The following is a 15,753-nucleotide window of genomic DNA, read 5'->3' as shown; positions in this document are numbered from 1 at the left end:
ACTCTAAATAATTGTGCTAAACTAACAAGTTATTAAGATTTCAAGATTAATCACATTCATTTGTTTTATTGAAAAATTAACTTTTAAAATCTAAATCATTTTTTATTTTTTAAAATCTTTGAAGTTTATTTATCATTCGGGACAATCATGTGTCAGTGTGTCACATGTTGAAGTAAAAAATAAAAAATGTAACTATGCATACACAAAAAGCTTTAAAAATAAAGACTTAATAAACCGTGAGCGCCGGAGAGACTCCTTCTGCAACAATAATGTTTGTCAAATAAATTTAAAATAAATTGTATTAAAAAATTCATACAATTAATTAATAAATTTATCAAAATAAAAAGATACATACAATTAATTAATTAATTTTATTTACAATTATAATTATTATAATTAAAAAATTAAAGAATTAAGAAATTAATTGTAATAATTAATACACTAATAATTATTATTTTATACAAATATTTCTATTTTTCAAAATTAAGTAATTAATTAAATAGACATTAGTATAATTAAGGAATTATTATTTTGCTAAAATTAATGAATTATTGTCGTAAAGCTAATAATGGTCATATAGTACACTAACAATTATTATTCAAATTAAGCTAATAATTATCATAATACTATACAATTATTACTATTTTATGAAATTAAAGAATTAGTTGAATAAATTTTAGTAAAATTAAGAAATTATTATTTTGCTAATTGAGAAATTAATTATATTAAAGCTAATAATCGTCAGATTAGTATGCTAATAATTATTATTCTAACTACGCTAATAATTATTCATATTACTATACAATTATTAGTATTCATGTGGTAATTAATAGGCTGTTTTTATATATAGTAATTAAGTTAATAATTAGACAAATTATTACACATATATTACTAATTAAGTAATTTTCTCACCTTTTATTAGGTTGTCCGCAAAATAAAAAATTTGACATATTAATATTCGAAATGATTGTACCATAATAATATTAAGAAATAAGGTATTAAAGAATTAATTTTAATTAATCAAATAATGATCTAGACTATACAAAAAATATTATTACACTATTTCACACCTTTTAATAGGCTGTTTTTAAATATGGTAATTAAGTTAATAATGAGACAAATTACTATACATATATTACTAATTATAATCAAATAATGATCCAAACTTCATATTAGTGTATACAGAAATTATTATTTTTATAATAATTACAATTAAATTATTTTCAACTTTTCCCATATTTATTTTAGTAATAATATAATTACATAAATCATATTTCATATTAAAATTTTCAAGATAATTGCAGACCAACGAGTTATATATTATATACTTTTGCATTAATCTTATAATCAAATAAATGTAGACATCCAAATATTAAAATTGTTCATAGTTTCATCTTTAATTTTATTATTTAAAAATATAATAAATCCGTGCATCGCACGAGTAACTTACTAGTATATATATATACTGGGTGAGTGGCTCGACAAGTCACAACTCAGAGCCAAAAAATTGTAAACTCGAGTTAGACTTGAGTTCGAATTTGACAAAACGACTCAATTTATTTGCATCCCTAATATTTAATTGTGACTCAATTATATTAATTTTACTTCGTTGAATGCGGTAAAATATGAGTGGATGCCATTTTTGTTTTTTAAATAATTTCTTTCTTTATCCTTTTTGTCCTATTTTATAAGCTTCTATATAAGGAATAAATAAATAAAACTATACAGAAATGTCACGTCTATGATTTCGTCACCATATGTTCCACCTCCATCCAAATCCAATGCGTCCGATCACATCCAAGAACGTCGCCGTTATCGGCGCCGGAGCGGCGGGGCTAGTGGCGGCCCGTGAGCTCCGGCGGGAGGGACACGGCGTGGTGGTTTTTGAGCGGGAAAGCCAGCTCGGAGGGACGTGGGTGTACACTTCAGCTGTCGAGTCCGATCCGCTGGGACTTGAACCGTGCCGGGAAGTCGTTAATTCGAGCCTTTATGCTTCTCTTCGGACTAATCTCCCCCGGGAAGTAATGGGTTTTCTTGATTATCCGTTTGTGGACACGAAAAAGGCGCGGCGAGATCCGAGGCGATTTCCCGGTCACCGGGAAGTTCTGGAGTACTTGAGGGATTTCGCCGGCGAGTTTCGGGTTACTGAGATGGTGAGGTTTTCAACGGAGGTTAGATATGTGGGGTTGGTGGGTGATGGGAAGTGGAAAGTTCGGTCAATTAAGAGAGGTGGCGGAAGCGGCGGCGGTGGCGGCGCCGCCGCAGATGTAGACGAGGTGTATGATGCTGTGGTGGTGTGCAATGGGCACTATACGGAGCCCCGAATTGCTGAAATTCCAGGTATATATATATAATAATTTTATTTAAGTGATTCAAGATTTATGAACTGCTAGTCTGCTAGTAAATAAAGTCAAGTTTACTGGGCAATCTCAGTCAAATTAGTTAGACTGTTTGACTCCCGGCCAGAGCAGACTATTGGTGTTCTTGGCTTGAGCCGATTAGTTAGTTATGTACGTCACAAGCGGGGTTTAAGTTGGTTAGACTGTTTGACTCCCGGCGAGAGCAGACTATTGGTGTTCTTGGCTTGAGCTGATTAGTTAGGTTTAAGCAATGCGACGAGTATTGCTTATAAAATAAAAAAAAAAAAAAAAAAAAAGGCAATGCGACGGGTTTAAGCAATGCAGACCGTCGAGTAGTGACTAAAGTTGGGATCTTTTTCCCTTGAAAATGGACATAACATAATGAGAGTATGAGACTAACATGAATATGGAATTCTTGGTTCTGTGCTATTAAATGAAAGGTGTTTTCTTGATTGAGTTTTGGATTACTGTCATCTTTGTTAATGCTGCTCTTTTAGATTTGGTGAAAGCCTTTTCATCAATTTGCTTACTATTGGTTTCTTGGATACTTAATATGTCTGCTAATGGCAAATGTTAAACTAAACTAAAACCTTGAGGATTATATCTAGCCAAGGATTAGATCTTCAGGTTTCTTGATTACTTTTGGTCTTTGTAATTTAGTTGGTTTCATGTTGGATTGGCGCGCTGATTCTAGGCCTTCTCTTGGTATAAAGAATGCGTTTCTTTGTGGTTAGTAGTTTGATAGTCTATGTAGGGATCTGCATGTTTCGGAATTTCTAATAAAGACTCTTTCGAATCCTAGGGATGGATGTATGGCCACGGGAGCAGATTCACAGCCACAATTATCGTGTGCCCGATGGTTTTAAAGATAAAGTATGTTGCAGGTACTTTCATTAGCGTATAGAAAGAGTTTAAGGGGGTTGGTATCCAGCTTATGATGTAGTTTTTAAGATTATAGGTCGTAGTGGTGATAGGGGCTTCTGCTAGTGCTGAAGATATCTCGAGAGAAATTGCTAAAGTTGCTAAAGAGGTCCATATTGCATCGAGGTCGTTTCAAACTGGAAGCTCGGCAAAGTTGCTCGGGTATGAAAACGTTTGGCGCCACCCCATGGTAAAGTTGCTCGTTCCCTTTAAATAAACCCGGCCAGAACTGTTAATTACTTTTTTTTGCTGAAAATGCAATGGATCGGAGGTGAAACTGGTATGACGTAAAATATGCAGGTAGAAGCTCTCAGCGCTGATGGTGGAGTGAATTTTCCCGATGGAAGTGTAATTTATGCCGACGCTATCCTACACTGTACTGGGTACGTCCTACTTAATTAGACCCTTGACGTATACTCTGTAACTTATACGAATAGAAGGTTATTTTATACAATCGATTCTTCAATTTTATTTTTTTTCAGGTACAAGTATCATTTTCCGTTCCTTGAAACCAATGGTGTTGTAAGCGTGGATGACAACCGTGTAGGGCCACTCTACAAGCATATTTTTCCACCGGCCTTAGCCCCGGGGCTTTCATTTGTTGGGCTCCCGTGGAAGGTATAATCCTTTCACATATGCACATTTCCCGGTTTTGCACACTTAGCTAATGGAGTGTTTTACGTTTATGGTGGATGAGCGAGGCGTTTTGTTTTGTTCTGTTCCAGGTCGTTCCATTTATTTTGTGTGAATTACAGAGCAAGTGGATTGCCCGGGTCCTATCCGGCCGAGTTTGTCTTCCACCGGAGGAGGAAATGATGGCTGACGTTGAAACTCTCTACTCCGATATGGAGAAACATGGCACGCTAAAAAGATACACCCATCGAGTAGGCGAGCATCAGGTATTTCACTCTTCGGGCTATAGTTTTCTACCGCAAACCTATAGTTTTCTAGTTCGTTTCGGGCTGAGACGATACCCTTTGTTCGTTCACAGTTTGAGTATGACGACTGGCTAGCTGCCCAGTGTGATTTTCCGCCAATCGAAGAATGGAGAAAGGAAATGTATTTCGGGACTGGCCTGAGAAAAAGAGGGCAGCCCGAGACGTACCGCGATCTATGGGACGATGAACACTTGATTTCACAGGCAAATGAAGACTTCATGAGATATATTCCAAAGGTCCCAATAACTAAACTGTGAAATATTGCAACTTACAGTACATTTTATAGACTTATCAAGTACACTGCATATTATCTGTACAACCATATCAGCACTCACATTCTTCATTGATTAAACAAATTGAAATGCCAAAGCATCCCATTTCCTTAATGTTGTGTTCTCCTGTTCTTACTTCCATCTGTGTTTATGTTCTTTACCTGCATTTCAATCCTTGTTCATATGGCATGTGTGATGTTGTGTTCTCCTGTTCTTACTTCCATCTGTGTTTATGTTCTTTACCTGCATTTCAATCCTTGTTCATATGGCATGTTTCACACATTCTATATTCAAGAATCGAGACTATGCCAGGACAGGGACAACCCCAACCAAGTTAGTCAGGCTGAGGCTGTTAACTTAATAGCCAAAAAGGTTTCAAGTTCTACTCCCAACAGGAACAGTCTATTGGCCTTCTTGGTAACTTAGGCTGGTTTACCTTCTTGTGATTCTTTGCTAGCTAGGGTTTCAAGGCGGGGTGAAAATGAGTGCCAGAATAAGACTATGTCTGGACAGGGTGACAGGGGACCCCGGTTAAGTTAGTCAGGCTGTTGAACTTAATAACCACAAGGTTACAAGTTCGACTTCCAATGAGAGCGGCCTATTGTCTTTCTTGGTTTGAGAATGTCAGCTATCAGTAACCGGTTTACTTCCTTTGGGCGCTTTGCAACTGCCCAAAGCAACTTTTCAATGTTGCATTAACAGCAAGATGTCAATAGAATCTGGGCAAAGATGATATGCATCCTTTGAAATATATTATTACCAGTGGAACATGAAATACAGAAGCTTCATCCTGCATCAGCAGATGAGGAATGAGGAGAATACATAGTAAGAAAGAATGGCTTAGACTACAGGCGATGGACGAGCTCGAGGCGAAATAAAGGGCCTCGTGACGAGTTCAATCTAAAACTAAAACTAAAACGAAACGAGAAACAATCATTGAGCCGGGAATTCTTGAAGCTTAGACCTGATTCTTTCCAGGGTGCCTTCCACTGCAATATCAATGGCATCCTTCTTGTTCCTCAACCCCAATGAACTCCCATGCTTTCTATACATCACTCTGGGCATCATCTCTATAACCTTTTCTCTCATCCTCCTAACTTTAGCCCTGGGAATACTCATCAACACATCCACAATGCTCAATCCATTGAACACAACTTCCTCTTTGGGTATAAACACTGAGAACTCATCATACTTCTCCACCGGCAAATGCCACTTGTACTGCTTCTTGGCCGTCAGATCATCGAAGAACACGGGGATACAACCGGCCAGGATCCCGTCAAACGTGGCCCGCCTCGTCGGGGTGTCCCCGGGAGGCTGCAGGCAGAATGTGGCCTGCAGCATTGGCTTCATGAACTTGATTGGATCATGCTCGCAAATCCCATTAGAACAATCCACAAAGTCGCAAACTTTATGGTACCCAGTACCGTTTATGTTGAAATTAGTGGAATTATCGCACTCTAAACGGATGCTCCGGCGGATATTGGGGTTTGCCGAGATTCCCCCGCCGCCGGCGAAGAGCATCAGGGCGGTTCTCCGGGACCGTTTCACCCGGTTCACCCAGGACTCATAGAACGCCAAATTGGGAGGGTGGAACGAAGTGGGGTACGGAATCGCCGTTTCTTGCCACGGGTACGCCCGGGCTTCCAGCGTTAACGCCGTTAAATTGTAGAACGCCGGGATTTCAAGAAACGAGGTCCCGAACACCGGCGGGTCATTAGTTAACGGCTGCGTGAAATCCCAGGCCGGGCGGGCCATTACCAGAAAATGATCGTGACCCAGATTCCGGGCCCACACGCCGGGCGAGTCCACGCGGGATATATAATCGTACAAATCGAGCCCGTGCCGGAAACTGGAATTGGCTTCGCGGCCGAATAGATACCGGAGGCTATCCAGGCCGGCGTAGTACGGGAGGTAGACCGCGGCGGCGCGTGAGGGGTCGGCGGTGAGGCAGGGGTACTCGAGCATACGGCGGTGGAAGACGAGCTCGAGCATATATGGGTCTGTGCGGTACCAGCTATGAGAGGAGCTATGGGTTTTCTGGCCGAGGCCGTGGTTAGGGAGGTAAGGGCAGAAATCGTCGAAAATTGGGTATTGAGAGCAATTGGAGATGAGGTCGAGGTTGAAGCGCGGCGGGAGATGGCGGATGTGGATCCATCGGCCGGCGCAGTCGGGTTCCAGATCGGAATCTTGGGGAACGGCCGCCGCGCCGACGACGGCGGCGGCGAGGATTAGGAGGGAGAGAAGAGGAGGAATGCGCGGCGGCGATGGCGGGGGCATGGTGGTTATGCGGGGACGAGGGAGGGAAAACAGTTGGATTTCATGGGATTTCCCGATAACCTTGTGATAAGTGTTGGTGGGATTGATCCAAATCTGGTTAACTGTTTGTTAATGATGTTTCTCTCCTGGTCTCTTTCTCTTTCTACAGTCATAAAATAAATGAAACTACTTTTTTTTTTTTTTTAATTTCACTTTGATAATAAATTACTCCGTATTTTGTTGAACAATGAATAATAAATTACTAAATTACTCAGTATTTAGTAATGAATAATGAGAGTGTCGGTGGGTGTGATTGCTGGCAGGTAAGATGGATCAACTTTATATTAACCATTTTGCAAAAACTAAACCGTGTAGATTAATGCCGGTGACTCTTGTATTGAGTATAATCTGATGGGTATGATTGAGTGGAATGAAATTCATTCATATGTAATCAAACGTCAAAGATTTGACGGTAAAAATTTGGGTACATTCAAAAAAATAATTCAAATATTTTTACCTAGTATAGAAAAATGGGTACCAATTTCTTTAACAAATGACAACTCTAGTATATCCTATGGAGCCCAACTCAATGCAATATGCCCACATTTCCACTAAACACTATTTGAAACTGCTTAGGATACAAGAATAATATGGGCCTTGTTCCCAAACAAAATGCAATATGCCCACTAAGAGCATCCACCTTAGTTTTTCCATGTAGGAAAGAGAGGGAGGAGGAGAAAGGAAGCAAAGAAAAAAAAAAAAACAAAAGCAACGGTGACATAAAAAAGAAAAGAAATAAAAAAACGCAGAACTCATTTACGTGCCAGCTAGGCGCAGCAGGTGCGCGAAACGCGCACTTGCCAGGCTGCTTTTCAAATATAAACTGTCAAGTAGGGCCCACAAAAACATTTGTTTTGCCCGAGGAAGAATTGCCTTAAAAACCTTGCCTCCCATCAGATAAAAACCGTGCTACTGTTTCAAAAACTGAGAAAAAGGCGCTGGTATGGATGCTCTAAACAATATTTGAAACTGCTTATATGTGGATATATATGGGCTAGACCATTTTAACAAATGGGCTGGGCCAGTAGTAACTATACCAAATTGGAGTCAAACTTTTTCATAAAGCCCACCTCCGTATGAGGCCTGGAGAATGGAGACCCATAACTTAGATCTTGTTTGATAACATAATTAGTTTATCAGTTAATTTTTGTTCGTTTGACCACTATTAGTTGTTTGACTTAGTTAAACAATCAATATAATTGTTTAGTTAATGCTCATTGTTCTAAAACGTTAAAATTCAAAAACTCGACTAGAAAGTCACCTTCTTGATCAATTTTTGTCAATATCTTCTCAGTCGAGTTTGTGTCGATCACATGGTCTTTTTAGTGCAAATTACCTCTTTTGCGTACTTTGCGAACTATTATACAGGAGTAAGATTTACTCAATACACACTCTCAATAATAATTATATGTATCTCTCGTCATCTAAAAATATATATTAAATTTAATTTAATTTTGAGAGACCTGTTTTTAATAAGTTTAATTAAATTGGACAAAACAAACAATACCATGGAGACACAAACATATAAAGGAAGCAGGAAGTATGGGTAGATCAGATATGTAATATATTAATCACCTCGTGCAACTTGTATTTAACTTCAATTACATTATTCTTCCTCGCCTGGCTGCTCCCATTAATAATGTCGTTTTCATACTTATCCAACCCCTTTTTGTTTTTAATATTATTTATGCACCTATACTATATTTAGAAATTACTTGCATCTGACTTAATCAAGAAATTGACTTGGTAATTACAAATTTCTAAATTATGTCTATTCGGTTTGTTTTGGTCACTTTTATAGGTAACTTAAATAGACTAGCTCTTTACCCATAGCCCACCTTAGTGACTTGGAAAGTTTTCCTAAATTAAAGAAAACAAGTGAAGGCTAGGTAAACTTTATTATAAAACTTGTAAGATTCAATTGAAGTAATGTTGTTCCGAGTGATAGACTTTAGAGAGCAAAAATATTTTTTAATAGTGGCACGGCACGATAAGGGAGATTCATTGTGCAATGGTCATCAGAAAAAATGTTTGCCAACACACTATTGTGTGTGTGTGTGTGATCATGTGAGCTCACCTACCTACATGAGAACGTGAGATTGATCCAGAGCTTCCAATTGAGAAAAAAAAAAAAAAAGTAATGGTCATGATTTATTAATATTTTCACCTTTTATTTTAGATAGAATAATTGTAGAGGTGATATAGTAATTAAGTTGGAATTTTTAATTATATTATAATTGATGACAAATCTTTTCAAATTTGGAAGACTGTAAACAAATTTTATATACATACATACATAATTGTATGTGTGAAATAACTTATTTCATGTTGATGCTAATTATTATTAATTTAGCTAGCGATGGACAAGAACATGTTACACGAGAAACATAAACTAATCAAACCGAACCAATAAACCACATTTGAAAATCAAAACACACATATAATCAATTAATTAACTATAAATAAATTACTTTCCCGGTCAGTGAACAACAATAATTAATTCTCAATATATATACTTTCCCATATTTGCATGTTGTAGGTTCATGCATGTCGTGATTTAACAGCCAAATAGCCTATTACTAAATAGGCCATGGAGAATAAAAATGTGAAGTAGGGCATCTTTAGTTGTTGTGATGAGTTTTATTTTTATTTTTAGTTTTTTGTCATGTGAACATTCGAAGATTCTAAAAAAATTATAAAAAAAAAAATATTTAGAGTGGTCGTCAACTAGCGATCACTCTTACGCATGCGTTAGTTGGGACCACATGGCCAGATACAACCATCTTATGAGCTATGATATATCATACATCGATTATTGGTGAAAATATGAGCTCAGTTGGTTTAGAGCTACATTAGTGAGACCGGTGCATGTTAAGCTAGTCCAACTCGCTCATGCACTTGTAAAACATCGAATGAGAAATCACTTGAGGCTTGCGTGCAGTCTTGAAGGTGGGGTGGGTCGTTGGGAGGCGGGGATGGGCAATCTAATTAAGTTCATATATATCAAATTAGCAAAAAAATCTCGTTTCTCTGATCTTATTTCTTTATCATATCAGCAAGCTTTTTCTCAAAAACGATGAAAAGCGTTACCAACTACCAAGTATATTTAATATTTGTCCGCATGGACAGTTCAGTTGGTTACGGGCCGGGGATTAAATTTGGGAAGAAAGTATATTTAATGTTTGTAGTACTACGTGGTAGGGACTACCTAGCTACTTAGCTAGCAACTACATATATTTCTATATGTCATGTCAATTGAAAATGTTTGAAAACAAATATGTTTTCCAGCTTCTTCTTCTTGTTCCTATGGAGGGTTGGACCACAAGTTATATAAACCATTTCATGCCAATAACCCTAGCTGAGGGCGGCAACCTACCCACCTTGAGGTGAATTCATGCCCACCACAAGATTATTATAAAATAATTGATTGATTCGACCTTTTTTTTTTCTTTTAAATTTATTTTGAGGACATGAAATGAAATCAATGAATAATGTTTCAATCAATTCATAGGCTGTTTTAGTGCACGACTGGAAATTGACTCATTACCCCACCATTAAAATACAGATGTGACCGAAAGACTCTTAAGTAATAGTTACAGATTTATCTTCTTATCCAAAAAAAGAGATGAGAATTAGTGAATTTTATAATTTTTTCCAATCATTTCTTTGTGGTCATACATCTTTTTTTTTTTTGCCCTCATTGTAATTCAATCTTATAACCTCCCATATGAGAGAGTCATTTCATGTCACTAGATCAGATCACAAGATCATTATGCATTTATTTTCATATAATAAATTTAGGTTACAAATCGTTTTCCAACCATCTCATAGAAAACGTACAAAAATAATATAGAGTACCGAAATTAGGCTGATATTGAATAATTGATTTGAATTTTATATATATTAAATCATAGAATGAAAATATTAGTACTAAAATTAATACTCCTTGTAACAAAAAATGAAGATCCGACATAGTATATGGAAAACAAAATTTTGTCTTTTCAGATTTAATGAGTACGAAATGTCGGTAGAAAAGTCTAACAACAATATTTGAAAGTTAGCAGTACAGAACTGCATTAGACCCATGGGCCAAGGATCTGGTCCTAGGGAAGACTAGGACAATTACGAAAAAATTCACAACTGCTACATATTACTTATCGTATAACTTTAGTAAAATGAGTACAATAAAGTAAACTTATTAACTCATATCAAGAAGTTCAATATATAGGTAACTTTCATAAAGGTCGAATTTAAAATTTTGCAGTTACCAAATCAATTGTCTGAACAAACCAGCACATTAGTGTTGCCCTCCAAGCCTTCTTATCCCGCATTTAACATGAAGAGTTCAATTTTCTTGGTTGATTATGATGGGCTTCACTAGGTGGTTATTTTCCGTGGCACATCAACTTTTAATAATTAAGAACCCTAATAATGGGTGACAATGTACATTAGTCTGAAGGGTACGATCGATGTGATATATATTTGCATTATATATATGATAGAGAAAGATCAGGTTAGAGTTGTATCACAATAAGACAAAAAAGTAATGCAAGTGGTGAGACTGTGCGTGATATAAAACAAAATCAACTAAATGACGAGTTGAGGGACCTATGACTGAACATCGTGCATGCCTTGATCGACCATATCAATTGTTGGTCTCTAGCTTAAGACGATGGATCTACTATTTAAGTTTAGATTATTGGGTGTGTTGTGATACCAATAATTCATCAATTATTCAATCAACAGAGACACATGATCAAAACGTGATTCTCCAAAAAAAAACACCCACCCAACATTTCCTATGCAAAACTAAGACTTTCATTTCACTACATACTACACGAATATTAATAGATGCATTTTCTTAATTTTTTTGATGGATCATTGATAATAATAATAGAGGGTTGATTTTATTTAATTTTAATTAAATTTCCATCCATGACTGTAAAGCGTGTTAAACAGGGAAGTTTTCGCCGTCATCGTGGCGTGCAGATATTTCCAGAGTGTCATACAAGAAAAGACACAAATTGTGTCCTTTAACGTATGGAAAATAAATTCAATGTTGCAGGCTGCTTCTACACTGACTTTTAATTTGTAACAATTATTTTGAAACTTCCATGCAAAAATAAACAAATTAAATAAACTTTCCATGCACGAAGCTGGCACAGCAGTATCTAAGAAGGGCCAATGACGTTTTTTTTTTCTTTTTTTTTTTAGTATTATTGACTCTGCTACAATGTAGCTAGTACCCTGATATTCAAATTCATGATCTCTCATTTGGAAAAGCCTTGTCTTGAAATTATTATTGTTGAGATTATTATTTTTAGTTATTTTCCATTTTGATGTATAAAGAAAGTTAAGATTATTCAATTCACATTTTACAATTTTTTATCAAAGAAACCCGTAATTATTATCCCGAAAGTTAAATTATGGTCAAATATAATCGCTTGAATTGCATTATGCTAGGAAGATATTGTGTAACAATTGAATCAAAAGAGTGTTGATAAAAATCAGCTATATGATCTTTACATACGAGAAGTATGTTGTATTTATTTGATCGCTACTTTTGAGGTATTAATATTTTATTGTTATGTAATAATTTTACAATCTTTGAAAATTATGGGCAAGGAAATAAGTGGATGGTACGGTCAATTGAAGCCAAAAGGTCCAATTACCCAAAATTGTGGGCACCGACTAATCTACCTTTCTAGACATTTCTAGTCATTGATGACCTTTCCACCTTCTTTCTTTAGAAAAATTATATTTTGGACAAATATGGAAGATATAATTGAATGGGTAAAGTATGATTCTCATATCTAAAGATCTTGAGTTTGATTATGATTAATAATATATTATCGGTTGAACTCTTATCGTTAGATGTATTTGTTCACACTTTTTTTTTTTTGGTGAAGAAAGAGAGGCTAAGCCTCGGAACTAACGGACTCTCCGGGTGAGGGCACCCCAGCATCGCGAGCGAGAAGGGCCACCAAGCCTTCAGGAGTATCGTTGAAGACCCAAGTGCCCCAATCCTTATTTTGACCCAAATTTGCTAAGAAGTCTGCACACATGCATGTTCCCTTCCGATCCCTAAAAGTGTGGGAAAAGGAGATCATGTCGAATTTTGCCGCCATGGAGCTGCAATCTTCCAAAAGTGGACAGTATGATTTATCGTCAACATTACCTCCACGCATAAGGTCGATAACTATTTTTGAGTCCATTTCCACAGTCACCCGAAGGTATTCCTTTTCACACTTTGAATAGTGGTGATAGGCTTTTATACTCACTAAAAAAAATTGTATTGTTTTCACTTTTTGTACATGTTAGTCAAAATCATGAACAAATTTATTTTTTTATTAGAAATATTCAAATATTATTTTAAAAAATTCTTTAATTTTTTGACAACTTAGAAGCGCACGTTACGGGGCAAAATTCCAACCCCATTTCTTCCCACTATATAACGTATGGAAAAGAAAGCCTCACCAGAATCTAGAATCGGAATCATGGTTAAATGGTCAAAATATTCTCACTACAATAATGTGAACATTAATATGGTTGGTTAGAAATTTCTATCTTTGGTGGGTAGAAAATTACATAATCATTTTAAAAACAACGCATCATTATCTAGCTTTGCCCACAAAGGGTGGTAAAATTTGTGTAAAAATTAAACAAATAAATAAAATTTAAATAATGAGAAAGGGAAAGAGATAACGAGTTTGAATTCATGTAATACAATAATATTTTTGAAAGTGTTAGTGACACATTTACTGAGTAATAATATATGTAATTTCAATTTCTACTCATTAATTACGTGACTTATTCTATGCATATGAGAAAAAGAATGGTCCATATATAATTTTGAAAGTCTTGTCCACACTGTACTAATAATAGGGGTAGGAAATTTCTAATTATGTTCCCATCACCTAACTTGCTTGTACATATTCAAAAGTGGTACATTAAAAACTAAAAAATTTCTAATATCTAATACTCTTAAAATTGCCTAGTCATCAATTAGATTTAGGTAATTTACATAGAGTACATAGTGGTAAATCTAGAGTGAGTCATTCCCTCTGCGTTAACAAAAGACAATTGCTTTAACTTCAACAATTGAATGGACAAAAAAAACATAATAAACATGCCAAGCTACTTAGATGTCAATGAAAATCTCCCATCTGCATGTATTGATCTCTTACCTATTACTGCTATTAGTACTTCAAAATCATGTCTATCATTTTGGCTTTAAACTTATGAGAAAAGTTAACTCATATATAAACAAAAAAGTTTAAATTATGAGAGTATATAGAGCCCAAGGATGATTGTGTTCCTCTCTTAAGACATTTGATAATAGGACTTTTATGGAATTATGGCATTCAAGACTCTCCATGACAATTGTGCGATAATGGAGGGGTTGATGACATTATTTTCGTAAGATAATGACTAATTACATGATTGGTGAGACGATGATGATGACCCTCTCATGGTAATTACCCTTTAATGTTATTCAATTTGTAACAGTTGTTATAATTATTCATTAATAGCTAGCTTGACTAGATTAATATCGTGAGTTGGACCGCTAACATATCTGTTAAGGCCATCGTCATTATCTGACCCATTGGCCATTATATTTATACCTTTATAAAGCCAATTAATCTTTGATTATATTAAAATTTTATTACAACCTAATTAGAATAATTATTAATTAAAGCTTATAATTATTATTTTTTGAATACAAGAAATTCAAAATCTATACAAAATATGACTACACCATCCAATCCGAGATTTATAATTACTTTTATCTTAGAAATGGTTGGTGTTAAACCCTTTTTTTTTTTTTTGGTTTCTAAATTCTTAATTTCGTATTTCCAAATTTTACCAACATTGTTTATCACGTGACCATCACACGTGATTTGTGAGGCTACCTTGAAAAGCCACTTGACTTTTACGTGACAGTCCACCCAAAGCATGAAGGAAAAGGTGAGATGAAAAATAATACAATTTTTTTAATTACATTTTTTCAAGAAATAAACATTTTATTCCTTATTAGTATTTGATAGGTAAATACGCACAAGGACTAGTCCATCAGGAACTATCTGGCCCGTCTGTCATAGTCATCAACCCGATGAAACTAATAAATCACTCGAGATCAATCGTACCTCTCACATTAACATGCCAAGTGATAGGTGAAGATGTTTTCGGATCACCCTTAGAATCACCCCAACGGAGATGCACTTCGCGAGCAGGAAAACCTAGCTTATGCGACAAGTAATGGAAGCCAACTTGCACTTGCAGAGCGGCGGCTGATAACTTGCAAGAATAACGGCTTTATCGCCTCGGACAGTCAACCTACACGTAGTTGTAGGGCGACCATCTGACCAAGCCAACGGGAGTGCGCCACGTCAAGCCACTTGTAGTGGAGCACTAAATGCTTAGGCTGACCTGTTTTAGTATAAATAGGAGGGTCCTCCCCCTCACTTGTCATATTCACTACTTCTCAATACTACTAGTCATATCCATCACATTGTAACAACAACTACTCAGTAACCTTCACTTTGTAACATCACTCTACTTGTGATCAAGTCTACATTGCAATCTACTTCACTTGTAATCATCCGTTACTTGTAATACGACATAGCTTTGGACCGCACAGTCGTCACCCGGTAGACTGACCGACTGACATACAAGTGTTCTCCTTTACTTGTTCACAACCTATGTATTCTTAGCGTACCCGTACCCCCCAATCCATTTACGTTATCAGTATTACATTTTTCAGTATAAGTATTACTATGTATATTTGATATTGACCCGATTCGTCTCACGATCAAGGATCCGTGAGACGGAGTCACACAAATTTTTACCACTGATTAATGATTATATACCTATTCAACTAGTATCCCAATTGCACTTAGCATGCAAAGACATCATAGTTGGAGTACTAAATATTTTTTAAACATA

General features: G+C 36.0%; 2 protein-coding genes across 2 annotated transcripts; one reads left to right on the top strand and one right to left on the bottom strand.

Moving 5' to 3' along the window:
- The first annotated feature begins 1,748 nt into the window (after nucleotides 1–1,748).
- Nucleotides 1,749–4,605, top strand: LOC116028064 (flavin-containing monooxygenase FMO GS-OX-like 4). The gene is made up of 7 exons (XM_031269858.1): nucleotides 1,749–2,340; nucleotides 3,163–3,233; nucleotides 3,319–3,471; nucleotides 3,582–3,664; nucleotides 3,764–3,899; nucleotides 4,007–4,180; nucleotides 4,273–4,605. The coding sequence occupies exons 1-7, from the start codon at nucleotides 1,758–1,760 to the stop codon at nucleotides 4,474–4,476; spliced, it is 1,404 nt and encodes a 467-aa protein (XP_031125718.1). The 5' UTR covers nucleotides 1,749–1,757; the 3' UTR covers nucleotides 4,477–4,605.
- Nucleotides 4,606–5,206: 601 nt separating this feature from the next.
- Nucleotides 5,207–6,904, bottom strand: LOC116026556 (probable xyloglucan galactosyltransferase GT19). Its single transcript, XM_031267878.1, has one exon. The coding sequence runs from the start codon at nucleotides 6,766–6,768 to the stop codon at nucleotides 5,425–5,427; it is 1,344 nt and encodes a 447-aa protein (XP_031123738.1). The 5' UTR covers nucleotides 6,769–6,904; the 3' UTR covers nucleotides 5,207–5,424.
- Between the last annotated feature and the right edge of the window lie 8,849 nt (nucleotides 6,905–15,753).

This window comes from Ipomoea triloba, chromosome 8 (assembly GCF_003576645.1).
Source record: "Ipomoea triloba cultivar NCNSP0323 chromosome 8, ASM357664v1".
Lineage (NCBI taxonomy): Eukaryota > Viridiplantae > Streptophyta > Magnoliopsida > Solanales > Convolvulaceae > Ipomoea > Ipomoea triloba.
Note: the sequence above shows the minus strand (reverse complement) of the source record. Positions and strands in the feature narration are given on the sequence as shown.

Bases quoted from the DNA above. Each gene is read 5' to 3' on its own strand.
- LOC116026556 (XM_031267878.1), bottom strand. From the start codon at position 6,768: ATGCCCCCGCCATCGCCGCCGCGCATTCCTCCTCTTCTCTCCCTCCTA.
- LOC116028064 (XM_031269858.1), top strand. From the start codon at position 1,758: ATGTTCCACCTCCATCCAAATCCAATGCGTCCGATCACATCCAAGAAC. The intron at 2,341-3,162 runs GTATATATATAT...TTCGAATCCTAG, and splicing joins CCGAATTGCTGAAATTCCAG to GGATGGATGTATGGCCACGG. The intron at 4,181-4,272 runs GTATTTCACTCT...GTTCGTTCACAG, and splicing joins ATCGAGTAGGCGAGCATCAG to TTTGAGTATGACGACTGGCT.